This window comes from Rhodnius prolixus, unplaced genomic scaffold (assembly GCF_049639745.1).
Source record: "Rhodnius prolixus isolate KJV_2025 unplaced genomic scaffold, Rpr scaffold_1, whole genome shotgun sequence".
Lineage (NCBI taxonomy): Eukaryota > Metazoa > Arthropoda > Insecta > Hemiptera > Reduviidae > Rhodnius > Rhodnius prolixus.
In genome coordinates, this window is record NW_027411581.1 from 67,752,013 (window position 1) to 67,768,576 (window position 16,564).

The following is a 16,564-nucleotide window of genomic DNA, read 5'->3' on the forward strand; positions in this document are numbered from 1 at the left end:
GATATTTTTGAGTAAAGCATTACTCGGGAGACGCTGAGACAATGTAAATGTCGGAGGAGGTATTGTCTGTGGTCGCTGCTTACCATCAGCAGCTAGAATGTAATAAAGAAATTGTACGTAATATAGAGTATCTAACCAAAGTTTTATTCGTCAGATTTAATCCAATCCCCAAGAATTGATTTAAGTCTAAGATTGGGGTACTCTTCAGTAATCAGATATTCTGTTCACAACCTGATGGAGGCTGAGTGATGCGAGGTTAGCAGTTCTGAAACTTTTTTGAAAGATTCTATAAATAAAGTGCTTAAATAAAAAGTCGGTAATCTCAATTTTCAAGTTATAATCTTCGAGGAATGGATTCTGACTAAGACACTGAGAGTGGAAGGTAGTTCTTCAAAGAGTGGCCTACATCATCACAAGTGACGAAAAATTAGACCCTGTACAATTTTTTTAATCATTAAATAAACAATGTTTTATATGCAGTTTGCAAGATAAAGACACTTTAAATGGCCTTATGTAAATGAGATATAAAATGAGACCGGTACACTTGAGGGAAGTAGCCGATTAGCATTTAGCCGAGTGAGTTTAAGGCAAACCGACAGACTGGCCGATCTACCGGAGCAGAGTGGGGCTGTTGTAAACACTTGTATCAAGTCAGTTTGTCACGAGCCTCGAACATGAACAACAGGTACGTGCGAGAATGTTCTTTCTTTGTGTTTGTGTCTGTGTGTATACGTTCGACATTCACCTCAAGGTTGCCTCTATTTTCTGTTGCTTAATTTAAATAAATTCAAAAAATATTATTTTACAAAATATTCATAAAATTACACTGTTTTAAGTTTGAAACAAAACGGTCGCTTTCCTCGGATTCCACAGACAAGTTTAAACGTGAAGATAATGGCTGTAAGCTAAAATTCTGGATATCCACATGTTAAAATTTATTTCCTTAACCAGAATTATTCCTGCACATTGCACCTAACTGCACTTTATGAAGGACCTGATCCTGGAAAAGCTCCTCAGGTTTCACTGAAAAGAATTTTTACAGCAAAAAAGGTGTACAGTACAAATAGATTTCATTGTTTTTGGTGGAGGTTTTTCTTTCATTTCAAATCGTAGGAAAACATTTTGGAAAAATCCATTTATTAGAGTATTACTTCTGTTATATTCCTTTTAAACTTGACATTATAATGTAACCATTACAGGAATGTATATTTTACTGAAGTGGCAAGTTAGAGAGAAAATTATACAATCCCATCTCTAAGTAGTGGACTTAATACAATTGGCCTGAATTTTAAGATTAACATCATTACAATAATTAGATCAAGTTTTAAGAAAATTGTTGAAGTCTTAGGAGGGGGGATTCAAAAAATTCATTCAGTAAAGTAGTACTTTAGAGGATTTTGATAGTAAGTTCAGAGCGGACATTTCGCTTGAATTCCTGAAGTGGAGTTATTCATTGTACTGGCTTGCCATCAGCAGGGCGGGATTTAGATGAAAATAGGCCCTAGGCTATTCCACTTATGAGGCCCTTTCACCTCCCATTTTTAAGTTTGTAAATTACTTGAGAGATAATAGAATACATCACTACAGTGATACATCACTAAAATAGTGTTTTAGTGTTCACTGTTTTTAGAATAGTGCAATTTTAATTTTGCTAACAATTTGAATGTAGGCCCCCTCTTGATCTTGAGGCCCTAGGCTGAAGCCTAGTTAGCCTATAGGAAAATCCGGCCCTGGCCATCAGCATCGTTTTAATAAAAACTGAAATTGAAGCTGAATTGCCTAAATTGATGAGAATCGGCCGACCAGATGTGCCGCTTAGGATGGAGTTCACCGAATCTTGAGATTTTATTGAAACTTTGTTTAGTAATTTCGAACTTATAAACCTACAACTGTAACTGGGCACATTTATTCCGGAAGTACTTCATTGAGGTGGTAAGTAGATAGCTTAAGAATGGAGTAGACCTCAAATACTCGTGAGTTGGGACCTTCAGGATAGCAGTAAGAGGAAGCCCTGTGTTTACCGGGGCAAACTCACTCTGACTCTTGTTTCCTTAGTTTCGGTTGGAATCCGGGTTTTTGTCTAATGGTTAACGCTCCAGAGGGTGAAGAAGGCACAATCAGCTGCCGAACTCGCCTTCAGGGGTGGCATCCTTGAGCTCTAAAGTGAAGTAGGACCTTGACAGCTGTTCGCTATCTTACTAAGCCACTTATCGGCCACTTTGGATTTCTTCACATTAAATCTTCCTCTTCATTACAACATTCCCTTATCAATGTTTTGATAACACTTGTATTTTTTTTGTTCAGATTTGTTTTTCTTGAAAATTCTTCAATTAGATTCCCTGTAAACAGAAAATCTTCCGCTGCGTGACTAGTAGGCTGACCTAGTAACCATTTCCACCATTTCCGCGCTTATTTGATGACGTGTTCATCCACTTGGGATAGTCTCATCTAGAGTGCCAGCGTATTGAAGTGGCCATTACATCATGATGTGGAGGCAAACTCACTCTAATTTCCTGGACCCTCTTTGCAGAGGTTACATCATGCACTCCGCCTTAAGACCTTCTTATCACTAATTGTAGTAACCATGCAGATTTTCCCCCCTAATCGATTCAGAAAATCACACTTCCGATCCACTAGCATTCATCAAATTCGGAATTTTGGTTTCAAATTTTAATTCATATTAATTTTATACAGGTAATACTCGTAAGTGGGTACATCAGCCAAAATTAGCACTTTAGAGAATAGCTTAACAGCTTTAAAATAGATTTTGCTGGAAATTTATTTAAAATAAAATCTTAGCAAACTGAAAAAATCGATTTGGCAAAGTTTCACTTTCGATTGGCTTTTTTTTGATATTTTTTGTGTAAAAAGTAACAGCTGTTAACCATTTTGGTAACCTCCCGCTGACAGGTTATAATTACATCATAAATAGGTTTCTTGTTTATGAAAATTACTGGTGGAAAATAACACTGGCGAGGATCACATAGTGAGAGTTACTATTTATAGATGTTACTTAAAAAATCGAAATATTCTCCACTGAAAATGGAAAACGTCCTCAGGAAGTTGTTTTGAATTTTTGTATTTGGGTCGGATACTTCCGTCATACCTGATTAGTTAATGAAACAAATCTCAAAAGTGAATGGAATTGTTCCCTTTTTGGAAACTTTACTCGAAAACTGTTCCAATTTTAATTTACACTCATTGCACACATGCAGCTCTACATTGTAGTTTTTCAGTTAATGGTAATTATATGAAATCTGTAATACCTTCATTCGATTCTCTCTCTTTTACCGTAATTCCATTTTGAAGTTTACTCCATCTTGAAATTGGCTGGAAAAAAACAATGTCCAATAATCCACAAGCGGCATTTCTGCTCAACCCATCTGCCTCTAATTTGGAATTTTACTAACTTATTTAATCGCTACTGATATTACGCTGTTAATGGCTAGACTTATTGCACTGAGAGACAAACTTAACAGGTAAATATTGGGCGAAATATCGTTGCAGTAAAAAAGGCACATCCTGCCTTTGATCTTGGCCTTAAAGCTTAACTTCTCTGGTGGATCCAAGGCGAAATCTCGAATTTCAACATTCCACAAGTTTCCTCGGTTATGCTTACCTCTCTCAACACGTTCTCGAACCACGAGGAACCCAGATGTACAACCAAATCGAAAGTCTGCAAGATTACAGTGCTTCCGCTTGGTGTATTAAGAGAAAGTAATAAATTGGATCTCATGTGTGGAAATGACGCTGCTCTCGAAGACGAAGGTGACTAAGTAAAGAACCCAATTAATGATTTTATATTAATTATAGCCAGTGAAGTGGGCAAGCTCTTCAGTCGAGATAATACTGACCTTCAAAATAACAAAAAAAATACCAGAGTCGAGAATACATTAGAATCCTTAATTACAAACACTACAATTATTTTGTTTACTTATTTGTTGAAACTCAAACTGAATGATTACGTCAGCGCAAACACATTCCTCTAGTCAGCCGATCTTTGAAGCCATCCAACAACTGCACATCCTTCTCCTAAAGGTAAAGTTTGTCAAAAAGAGAAAAACTGAACACAAAGAGAATTAGGCACTTTTGAAGCCCCTGTAACAGAAGGTCGGTCCACCCTGCAGGCGACAAGCGCCGAAGTAAGCTGTCAGTATGGCCCAATCTCGGAAAGCAGTCAATCCTGGTTAAGAAGTAGTAATACAATCAGTGTAGATTGTCTTGAGGTGCCCAAAGTCAGTAAAAGAGTGTTTTTCTTACAAAAACTGGTCTGTCTGCAAATATGCACAACTCGAAAAACGGAAAAAATCACAGAACATTCAAATTTGAAGTTTGATTTTAGTGCGATCAAGGTTGGTGACCGTAATTTAGAAGGTCAATGATATTTCAACCTTGAAGTACCCCCTCTTTAAATTAAAATGAGATTTTATATTTTTCTGAACAAGAGCAAGATTTTGTTTTAACCGTTTTACATTAATTAAAACTGTTCGGTAGGACTGGAAAAAGCGGTATCGTTCAAAAACACCCAACTTTGACAATTTTCTCCTCTTTTCCTATACAAGATAAAATTCCCAAATTTTCTTTTAAAATATAGGGCAAATCCTACTTTATAACTGTAATTTTTTTTTTTTTTCAACACAGATCTCTAGAAAAACATTGCCAAAAATTGTAACAAAAACAATGAGGTATCATTTGATCGGGAATTTCCACGTCCTTGAGATCTAAAATACACATTTTTAAAACAGTTTTCCAGAGAAATTTTATGAGAAATTAACACGTCATTTTGGTAAACACAGTTATCTATCGTATTTTTTGCAATTAAAGTGGAATTTTTTTCTTTCAGTTATCTGTTATTCAAAGGTATTCTATAAGAAAATTGAAATTTTTACCGTATAGTGTCACCTGTAAGAATTTCGTCTCAAAATAGAAAGTCAGGCTACGCTAATATTCTGCTCACTTCAGCATTAGACATTTGTTTTCTCAAATCTCAGCTTTACGCTGTCACAGGAGGAACTAGATCGACTCTTGTTTCTGCTTTAAAAGATTTATGGTGGCTGAATTGCACTGTATTTTCCTTTAAAAAGAAAAAAATGTTACAGTAAAGGTGAAAATCCTCTCAATGGTGTGTCTACGAAAACATGAATAGAAGAAAAACCTTCATTAAATCGCTCTTTCAAATTTTTTAAATCATTTCACTTTTCTATGAAGGTAGAATAGTCCACAAACTAATCAGTGTAAATACGTCAGCCTCGATCTCAACATGGTTAGCTACAAAACTGGTTCTTTGTTTATACAATAAACTTTCAATTCTAATATCAACACTACTGAAGAAACTGAAGAAGGTTATACTCAAGAGGTTAACCTACTTATCGTGCGTAAGAGATTTCGTAATGTTTATTTACATTCTTTATTATATTGTTAAACACGTCTTTTAATGAGCAAAAGATAATTTTACAATTTCTGATCTAAGAAATTTCTTGCTTTTCAGACTAATGATAATAAAAGTAAAACAAACAAATTAATATCTTGCTACTAATAAATCTTTCCGATTATTAGGGGCGTAAATCTTCGCTTGCAGTGTTTGCTTAACAAAGGAATTATACTAATGTAATCTTTTAAAGAGAAATCTGCTAACCTTTAGTTTCCATAGAATTGTTCCAGATTGAACGAAATCTATTTGCGGGAAAATTCCAAATAACCCAGAAATTTATTCCAAAAAAATATCTTATTTAAACTTCTGTTGGCACTCTTGGGTACCAAAAATACTAGACTAGTGAAACTCATCTCTTTGTCCAAGCATTTGACATCATCGCAATACTTCTCTGTTTAAATCTGAATCAATCCTTCCAGTTTGCATGCTGTGCTTTTCAGAGGAGACTAATTTCTCTGCAGAAACACTCCTAGATAACCTAGAAAACAACAACAACAATTTCAACATTGTTTTACGAAATTTTCCTAATTCCCTGTTTTATCTTTCAGCAGCAATCAAGACGAAGAACAGCCTCATGCTGCCGTTGGCCAGAAGCCGCAGACAGTGTCGACTTTTCGGAGAGTCTTGCCACAAGTAAGCGACTTTTTTTGGCTTCTTATTAAAGAAACACCGGAAGTGCAGTTTTAAAGAAAGGCTTTTTCTGTAATTTACTATGAACGGATTCATTTGAAGCTGATCTAATGCCGCACTTAAGGGGCTTAAATGTCAGTTTGGCTTGTAATTTTTTCTTAATTAATAGTTTGGTTCAGAAGGAATCTGTCGCACCACCCTATCAACATTATTAGTGATTTGATCTCTTTTTCTCTTCTTATTATGCAGTTCTAAGTTACAATAAAATTCAATTATATTCGTAAATAATGGTAAGAAAAAGTCATGAGAGTGTTCAGACGAAATTCTTTTCATGAGAAAGTGAAGTGAAACTGTCGAATATTGGCGAAAACTATTCGAAAACGAACTTAAATTAATTAAAAATGTCTTAAAATTGAGAATTTATTAGCAATTTTTCTCAATATTTTACGTAAGATTAATATTATTTCTAAAATAACAAAACATGTTATTAAAATATGAGGAATTAATAAAAGGTACAGAAAAATAAGTGAAAGGCATTGAAGCACCATTGTTAATACGCTTTGACCAGCCATGATTCGTTTTCATTGGATGGGGCGTGTTTACACTAGAGGTGGGCGTGATTACAATAGAGGTAGGAGGTGACCCGCCCACAGTCTGCAAACACACTGTTTTGATTGGCCAGTACTTTAAACCTAATAATTTCAATGAAATAAGTAATTTTATTTTATTTTTTCAACATTTCTCCCATAGGTATTTGATAAACTTTCGAATTAAGCAAGAAAAAACATTCCCTTTAAAAAAACGATAAATAATATTTCTTTTGGAATAATACTTATTGTTTTACCCGATTATCGTTAACAGAAACAAAAAACTTGAGAATTTTTATTGTTAAATCGTGAAATAGATGAAAGAGGAATGGGCTTAGTCCATTGACTTGTAAGCCGCCATTACTGTAGGCTGTAAACTTACTTTATGCTCCATCCGGTGGAGAACTCTAGTGGCAATTTCTGTAAGCATAAATGCAGTTTTAACCATGTTGACGACTCGCTAGCCTAATACAGGACTATCTTACACTCATATTTAACCATGTAGATGACCCACCAGACTTATATAAGACTATCTTACACTTATTTTTAACCATGTTAGCGATTCACTAGACTTATATTGGACTATTTTACACTCATATTTTTGTAAGTTAAAAATTTTTAATCGATTTAATTACAATTAAATTGAAAGTGAATTTAATTCAATCAACTAATTTTGGCCGATAATTTTTTAATTTTAATTATGATTTAATTATGATTTTTTAATTCAACTGGTTAAATTGATTCAATTTTTGCACATCTCTGTTGCTTTTTTTGCCCATCTCTTGGGTGTGAACAACAAGATTCATTGTGGCGTGGCATGAGGAGAGCGTCTTGGGGCTCTTGCATGTCTGGATGTGCATACTCACCGAGGGAATTGCATTTTAAATAGAAAGTGGTGCATGGATTTTCAATGGTATCATGTACAGATATCTTACAATGCTGTGGACCTAACTTACTGTTCTATAATTCTATTCTGGTTTTCTTTCTTACAAAATGTTCAGATCTTGGCGGTGACAGCGAAAAACACATTGGCCTTGAACTTCGGATTGAGCATAGCGTTCCCGACCATGGTGATACCGGCCATTTCCAAATCAACATCCGATATGAAACTAACTAAAGATCAACTATCTTGGTTGGGTAAGTCTTACTACTTAGTTGGTATATCAGTCTCTATGGTGTTCACTCATTGGATCTGCAGAGTTTTCAACTCTTATTGGTGCTAAAATGGAGTCCAAAGGAGTCAAATTTATAGTTTTTTTTAAGAAAATGATTTAAGGCGCGTCAACATCTAAGGTTATTGGCGCCCGGAGCTTTTTTCAGTGCACTGCCGGCCACCGGAAGTGTTCTCTCGTTCAGACAACACTGTAAGAAGCTCCTAGGAAGAGAAAATCTAAGGGTCAGCAGCTGGATTCGAACCCGGGACCTCCGCGTGGGAGTCCAGTACGCTAACCTCATAGCTAATCCCTTCCCAGTATAGTTGCTTATAAGTTGCTTTTTATAAGCTGCTTTGTGAAGTCATCTCCTAGTTGTGGCAACACTCTACCAGCATTTCATTTGATATCCTACTGATAACAGAACTAATGGCCAATAGTATCTGGTTGTACAAAACTGGAAAATCCTAAATGGTTACCAGATGTTAAAGCGTGATATATCCTCTGTGGAAGGCATTGAGAAGAGGATATCTAGCTTCAGGAAGTGGCAATCCCTAAATGATGGCTTCCCGGTCCCCAAAGATTTCCCTTAAAAGCTCAGTAATTACCAGGGCTGAAGTCCACCTAACTTATTGAATGCCTTCTTTGGAATATCTAGAAATTACTTTGCTGAGTTTCATATTAAGAGAACGTCTTTTTTGCTGGGAGTGTTCCATCTACTTCAGAATGCTTCTAAATTGTTTAAGAAGCTTTGTCTTGCGAGTAGTGCGTCAACTTCCTTACATAGTTTCCTGGTGCTTTTTCTAGTTTCAGCTTTCCAGAGGATCTCCTAACACTAGAGTACTTGCTTGAGCTGAATCATTAACCTGCCTGCAGTGGCTGATACTTGATTTTTCTTCTTTTTTTTTGCAGGAAGTCTGTTCTTCATAGTGATACCATTCGGATGTTTGGTGTCTGGTCCTTGCATACACAGATTTGGTCGTAAGACCATGATGCTGGTGATGTGCTTACCGTTTGCTGGAGCCTGGGTGTTGTTCAGCTATGCCCACACCCCGGAAATCCTGTTTGGTGCTGTAATTATGCACGGATTGGTCAATGGTCTCCTAGAAGCGCCGGTTAATAATGCATTCATAATTCCATATTTCTTTTTTGTTTTTTACTATCTGGGATAAACTTGGATCATGGATTATTTTTAATCTTCTTCCTAGATATTAACATATGTGGCCGAAGTGTGCGAACCAAAATGGCGTGGGATGTTCGCCTCGACCACGGTTCTGGCCAGTCTTGGCGGTGTGTTCCTGCAGTTCTTCATGGGCAATTATCTGGAGTGGAGAAGATCAGCCATGATTAATGTCTCTTTTCCCATCATTTCTTTCTTCTGTTTGTGCTTCATACCGGAGAGCCCACACTGGCTGGTCGGTGAGTAATGTCGTGACATCGTGATAAACATTTCCCATTTTATTACTTCCGACTGTTTGGTTCGAGTTTCACCGGAAATTCACTTTTTGGAGCTTCAAATTAAGAAAAAGATTTCTTTTAAGGAAAAAGAAAATGTGCTCCTACAGAACCATGCTTATAATGCAGAAAACTCCATGAAACTGTTTCGTAAAGTTGTTTTTGTCGGTAGATAGATTTTCACCAAAACCCAGTTGGCCAAAAAAAAACGTATTTTTCGGGGTGGAAACTCAGGAAAACAGATCTGGCCGGTCGCCATTATTCGTCTTAGAGGAATTATAGGAGGTTTTAATAAATGTATTACTCTTATTATACATAAGGCACTGGACATTTCTGGAAAGTACAATTTGAATGTGAAAGCTGACAGAAACAACCGGTTATAAGTCGAGTAAGATTTAAATTCTCACATTTTTTTTTTTATTGTTTTATTTAGTAACAATCAGCGCATTATTGCACAATAAGCAGGAAGAAAATTGTGCAATGTCCTCAACGCACAGTGGAGTAGTTACACGAGGTAACACTTCACTCTCCATTGATTGGTTGTTGCAGGCAGCCATTGTTGTTGTTGTTTTTTTACTTAAATACTTTTATAAAAAATAAATACTCTCTATTTTGAAAATTATCGATTTGTTAAACAATAACAATTTAAATTAAAATTACCCTGGGAAATTACATTACCATTGGTAATGGTTTGTGAAAGGTTTGCCTAGAAAATACTATCGAGCAGTACCACTATCGTGCTATGTTTTCATTTGACAATCGCACTCGTGCAATTATCTAAGGCGATACCACGAGTGCTGTCCATTTTCCCGACAATTTTGAGTAGATAAAACGACTGGCTATTTCCATGATGGCATGAATGCGACGAAGAAAAGTATTACTCGAATAGAAATTTAGTTACATAATTCCATGGACACTCCAATGACTGGAATGAGATAATTTAACTTACTGCATTAGCAATTTTTAACAAATCGATTTTTTTTTAACTTTTTATTTGTTTTATGTAAATAAAATTTGATTTTTTTTTTATGAGTTATAACTTCTAATTCGAATCCGTTTGATCTACATAGAATTACTGTCTGCAATAATCCAATCTGCTGAATTGGCGCGAAATTGATCAGCTGACAGTAAAGTTAGGTTATTATACTATCTTGCCTAATGATACCTACAGTAACCTTTAGGCGTAATTAAATTTAATTGTAAGTATTTGATTCTATCATAAAAATATATCACCTTCAAAATAATGGTATCCTCGTATTTTGGTAAGTACCAACTTTGTTAAAAGTCAAATGAGACATAAGATTTCTTTAATCAATTAATTGCCCTTATTGCGACTTAATAACTTTGTACACACTTTGCTTAAACGCGTAATTATTAATCAAACAAGAAAGGTAGAAAGAAATTAGCAGCTAAAAACCGGTAAAAATGTGTGTAAATGCGTCCTCAGGTTTAGAATTCCTCGAAAAAAGAAAAGAAATGGTGTCCTCCAGTATCTGCCTCTTGAGATTGAAAGAATAAATTCTGCTGTTGATTGAGATGTTGGCACGTAGTAGCAGAAAAAAGTGATATTCCTGTGACCTAGATTCAGTTTGGTATTTATTACTTTTTAAAGCAGAATTATCTGTTCTTGGCCTAGTTCCTCTTAAAACAGAGATCTTAATTATGGCTGTAATCAGGCACATTTATTGTTGCATTAATCTTAATCCATGTAAACCTTTTCAGGCAGAGAACGTATCGACGATGCGGAACGAGCGTTACGTTGGCTGAGAGGATGGGTCGGCGTGGAGAGCGTCAAACCAGAACTAGACGCCCTGGTGACAACAATCAGGACATCAAAGGAAACTGAAGGTTCTCCATTCTCCTGGGCACCCTACCTTAACATGACGTTCATCCGGCCGTTCGGCTTGGTGGTGGCTTCCTTTTTTATTGGCCACTTCACCGGCATGTCCACACTACAGACCTACGCAGTAAGTGAAATGCATTATGTGTGACCTTAAGAGTGACAACACCTTATCAGCACCGTTTTGATAAACAGTAATTAGAGCACTTTACTCTAAAGGTCGACCACAATAACAACACAGAGAAGTGAATAATTTACTTCACAAAGAAAAAGCACTCGCCCAGTAGTTACGTAATGTAATCAGCTGTTTGAATGCTGCTGTTTTTTAGAGAAGGTTGCCTTTAACCTCCCCTCCGTACTCGGTGCCAATAGAACCTTTCTAGAAAGGTTATCAAATAAGGGTTATAGATTACAATAAACAAAACATCTGATCCATCAGAGCATTTGTGATCAGATGGCAATTGCTTTGTGCTTATTTAGCACGCATCATTTCCTGGTTGGATTTCGATTTAAATTGTATTCTAATGGAATTATAATGCGCATGCCCGAAAAATATCTCTCATGATTCTGAGATTTTTGTTTTGAAAAAAGTCTCTGAACTTCATATTTACATCAAATGTTTTGATTTGAATAATTATTCTGAGAAAGTTCGATTTGTGTATTTTGAATTTTGTTAAAATGTTCCTGTAACTGGAGAACCGCAGTAAGAGCGAATCGTTTGAGGGTTTTCGCCAGAGTTTTCCGCCTTAATGGATGTTCTTGGAGAATTTTCCCTCCAGTGATATTTGAAAGCAATGTTAATTTTCTTGCAGGTAGGGATATTTGAAGAGCTGAAATCACCGGTCAGCCCGTACAGTCTGACAGCAGCTGAAGGCTTCGTCCAACTGGCAGGCTCTCTAGTCTGCGTCTCAATAATCCCGTTCATCGGCAGAAGGATCCTGGCCATTTCAACCACCTTCGGGACTGGAGTCTGCCTGGCAGCTCTGGCCATAGTAGGAACTGGATGGCCAGCCGTCATCTTGCTCCTAATCTCCGTCTTTCTCATCAACTCTTGTTCCAAAGTCTTTCCTTGGGTCTTAATTGGAGAGGTAAGTGCTTGCTCATTTTTATTTTTTGTTTACAGTGCAAATAAGGTTGTCCATTAACTCCCCACCCGTGCCGGCTCCTGGAGATCGCTCGCCCTTCAGTAATATTTCCTTCCAGGGCTGTTTCCAAAACCCTTGATGATTCTAGAAGGGATGTAGACTTGACTTTCGAAAACTCTTCTGAGTCTATATTGTTCCGAATGATAACCTCAATCTAATCCATTCTTTCCATTCGCAATCTATTTCTGCCGTTAGTGATGCCTACCTTAGATTTTTTCCAGTTCAAACTTCCCAGGCAAGTCGTAATCTGACTCATTCCAGGTGAATACTCTCAAGATATGGTTGTTTTCGAGCTCATCTTTGGCTCCCTAAAGTGTTGCGTTTTCCATTGTCAGAGATAGCCACCTCATTATCTACATCACCTAATTTATGTTTAAATAGGCTTCTGCAACAGGCCTTAATGAATTGTTAGTTCTTTTCATTAGACCAACCTTTAACCTTAAAGTCAACCTTTAAATTTAAAAATTGAATTAAAAATAATATTGATGTAAATGGGTTCGCCATTACCGGTAGAGCTATAGATATTTCGATTGTTCAGACCTTTCAGTCAAGCTTCTGGTTCAGATAAACCATTTTTCTCTTGTCTGTAAAACAAATGAAGCTTGCAGAGATGACCCACTAAATGCAAACAGAACTTTACAAGATCATAAGATGTTTTTGACAAGTTTTTCTTTTTTGCAAATCGTCTGCAGTGGCCATTAGCGCCTCCAGTAATTGTTATAGTATTCTTAATGTGTCTCATAGTTTTCACTCAGATCCAGAAAAACTTCCTATTCAGGCTTCAGTCATCCCTTAGGCTGGAAACATAGTGGAGCGGGCGAGCAAAGCGGCGATGATAGCTGCTTCAGATCAAAGAGAGCGACGAGCAGCGAGCAAAGAGTCGCATGCACATAGTGACGAGTTTAGTCGCGTTCTCCTTTTGACAAAACAAGATGGAGGAACTATTTTTATATGAAAATTCTTCGTTGAAACTTTGGTATTTGCAGCAGCTTAGTAGTAGGAGCTGCAGTGTTCATGACATAAATAAGTCTAGAAATGAACTTGGTGAATTTCATTACTTGTACCAACAACTTTGGGAGCATCCTGGCAAGTTTCATGCGTATTTTCGAATGTCTTATCAACATTTGATTACATACTAGCCCAGTGTAACCCCATTAATCCTAGCAGTTACTTTAAGGTTAGAAAATCAAAATAAATAAAAAAAAATAGAAATATATGCAGATAAAAAAAAATTAATTTAAAGAAAACAATAATTTTATTAAATCACTTTATTATTACTAATAATTATTAAATCAGTCGTAAATTAATGTTGTTCATCTGAAAAAGTGGAGTAGTACGACGCTACAGAAGAAGGATTGGAGAATTCGTTCTGATCAGAAGTAGTAGGACGTGAAAATGTAATTTAATTTTGCCTAGTATTTAGATGAAAGTTAGCATTAAGGGATTGAGAACCAATTAAATGTAGCAAATATTACCTGAATTCTACGTTAACTACTAATTGCTAATTAATTTAAACTATTAATTATTAATTGTTAAAAACTATTGTAGCTTCGCAAATACTATGGCCCCACAGAGGTTTCTTTAAACAAACTAAACCAATAAATGTATCAATATCCATAACCTTTGAAAAATAACCTTTACAAATTGAGCGCGATGAGAGCGAAGAAATCAAACATGTCATAACGCTTCGCTCTACTCTCTATAGATAGCGTTGCTCTATCTTCGCTTTGCTCGCCACTATGCGCGGTCCCATATGTTAACTTGTGTTTGATTTCGCCGCTTTGCTCTTCGCTATCATCGCCGCTTTGCTCGCCGCTCCACTATGGTTCCAGCCTTACGCAGGCCCGCTAAGCAGTGCTCAATACTCGTATATCGCTTCAAAGAACATAATTTTACATCAAAAAAACTTTATTACTTCATCTGTTTCAGGTGTTTTCCCCAGGAGTTCGTGGTGTAGCCAGCGGCATGGCATCATGTATCGGATATGCTCTTGGATTCCTAGTGAATAAAACTTACTTCCTCACTGTGGACTTGTTGACACTGAACGGTGTTCTCGGACTGTATGCAGCCATTTCCCTGGCAGCCAGCCTCTTCTATTTCCTAGTGTTGCCGGAAACAGAAGGTCGTAGCTTAGAAGAGGTACAAGCGCATTTCCGGGGTGAAATCAATCTTGGCAGAGGATGCAAGAAAAAGAAATTTACACTGGGCCAAGTGAACGTGGGTTATGTGGCGGATCCCTAATCTATTGTGGATTTAGTGGTTGCTCAGCAAGTCATCTGTGATAAACATTGGAGGAGCCTGTCTAAAGACTAATTTGAGTGTCTAAACGTTTTGCTTGTTCATTTGGTCGTACAAGTATTCTAGAAAATTGTTTCTGTGAAACCTAAAAGTGTATGAATTTGACCAGTAAGGAGAAGCGAAATTTGTAGATGGACTTCTGTCAGATGGAAGTGATTAGAAAAGATAGACCTTCAATGTATTTTTAGTATTATGGACTTAGAAGTGAATGCAGGATCCTGGAGATGTTGAAGGAATTAGGGCATTTGGTGATAAACTTTGGTCTCCAGTGTTGCCAACATGAAGCGGCGAATGTAAACGTAGTTCTTTATCTCTGGTCTGATTATCTAAACTGTCTCGTCTAAATTCTCACAACTTTTACGACTCCATCTTAGTTAGACGTGTGAATGGAGTCATAAATTCCCAATTCGAACCTTCACCCTATCTAGTACAATGTGTGCACTGCGGTTTCTTACCAAACTACCAAGACTTGCTTCACCCAGGCCCACACGTTGTAAGTGTCCCATCAGGTCTGCTGCAGCTTGCAAGGAGCATAATCGAGTGTGCTCAGGACTATAACTTGGGTGAGCAGTCTATTTCATGAAAAGTTTGGATTTCCACCATCATTGCTGCGCCCTTACTAGGAGTCATGCTTTGATGGTTCCATTTAGTGAAGCATTTTATTGTGCTGGAAAACGTTTTCTGTCCTCAAAGAGTAGAACACCAATCTGGGGCTCCTGAAATGCTCAACGTCGCCTTGAATTGTCCAGCTACGATTTTAGAATTGATTACACCCGGATCTCAGCTCGAGAGTGATGTAACCCAAGCATTCAGAGTTCTCCGAATACGAACAGTGTAGGAGAAGAAGACTATGAGTTTTAGCACCTTATATGGGCATTTATAAAAACATGTTAAAATGTAATTTTTAGAAAACAAATAGAATGCGTATATTTTGTTTTATTAAATTAAAGCCGAACTATTTTGAGTCCAGTTGAACACCAGGATATCCGTCAAGAGGTAAGTCACAAGTCTAGGATAGAACATGAGTGGTCAGACTAGAGTTTGTAGAGGAGAGAAGCATTCCTCTAAAGTGCCACGTCAGTACCAGAGTCACACTCACAGGATTGATAAGTACTTACTTCCTGTTACATGGAGGTCTGGCAAGGAGTTTTAGCCGCAGAAGTGTCTATTAGAAAACTGCCTGGGGGTCTATGAACCTGTAGATGAATGTGAACAAATAATAAAAACAAAAAATGCATCTGGAACTCTACAGGATGCGACTAAAGTAACTTAGCGACCGAAACCCCTCCTACCGGAAGTACTCTTTAACCCAGTGGATTTTCCAGTTTTTTTGGAAACTGGCGGCGTTTGTTTCAAAGTGGATTACAAACACAGATTGTAATTTCTATTACAATAATTTCTCTATGAACTTGTTAGGGCAGTTCTGGGGTAGAAGTGGAGTTACGCTTCCCCTTGAAGAGCTGTTTCAGGGTAAAGTAAGCTTTAAAGGACTTTAAAATTTAAATCAAGCCTATTTATTCAGGAGGGCTTTACGTCCAAATACCAAACAAATTAGGTGTGACGTGGACGGAGGCGACTAATAAACATACTTTACTATAAATTTCTCATATTAACCATTAAATAGAATCCAAGGCCTAGACGGGGAATCGAACCCACTAAACCAACAATACATCTTAGCATTGCGGGTCTAGCCTATAACGGCTATCGTGGCGCCTTTACAAACTGCATAATGTTAATAACAACTTTCGAAAACAAACGATTTCGAAGCAAATTATGATTTCAGCTTCAGAACTTTGTTAGAAGAAAATACGCCATATTGTTATTTCATAAACAAGCATGATCGAAAAGTACTTTCCGTTATTGGTGACCTAACCAGAGAACTTGGAGATTTATATTGGGCGCAAAAAGATTCCAGGCACATGAAAGGTTACCTTAACCTTCCGTTTATAAACACAAATGCAGTGAAGCAATCCTTTAATGTTATTAAAATGCAAAATCTATTTCCCACATCTAATTGAATTGAATTT

The 16,564-nt window shown here is 36.9% G+C and overlaps 1 protein-coding gene across 2 annotated transcripts; it reads left to right on the forward strand.

Moving 5' to 3' along the window:
- The first annotated feature begins 533 nt into the window (after positions 1-533).
- On the forward strand, positions 534-15,486 carry LOC141446279 (facilitated trehalose transporter Tret1-like). 2 transcript variants are annotated; one of them, XM_074112811.1, is made up of 8 exons: positions 534-685; positions 5,980-6,064; positions 7,650-7,785; positions 8,712-8,914; positions 9,008-9,218; positions 10,977-11,221; positions 11,907-12,182; positions 14,169-15,486. In XM_074112811.1, the coding sequence occupies exons 1-8, from the start codon at positions 675-677 to the stop codon at positions 14,478-14,480; spliced, it is 1,479 nt and encodes a 492-aa protein (XP_073968912.1). In that variant the 5' UTR covers positions 534-674; the 3' UTR covers positions 14,481-15,486. The 2 variants fall into 2 exon arrangements, with proteins under 2 accessions (XP_073968912.1, XP_073968913.1); XM_074112812.1 differs by having other exon boundaries at positions 5,983-6,064.
- Positions 15,487-16,564: the final 1,078 nt, after the last annotated feature.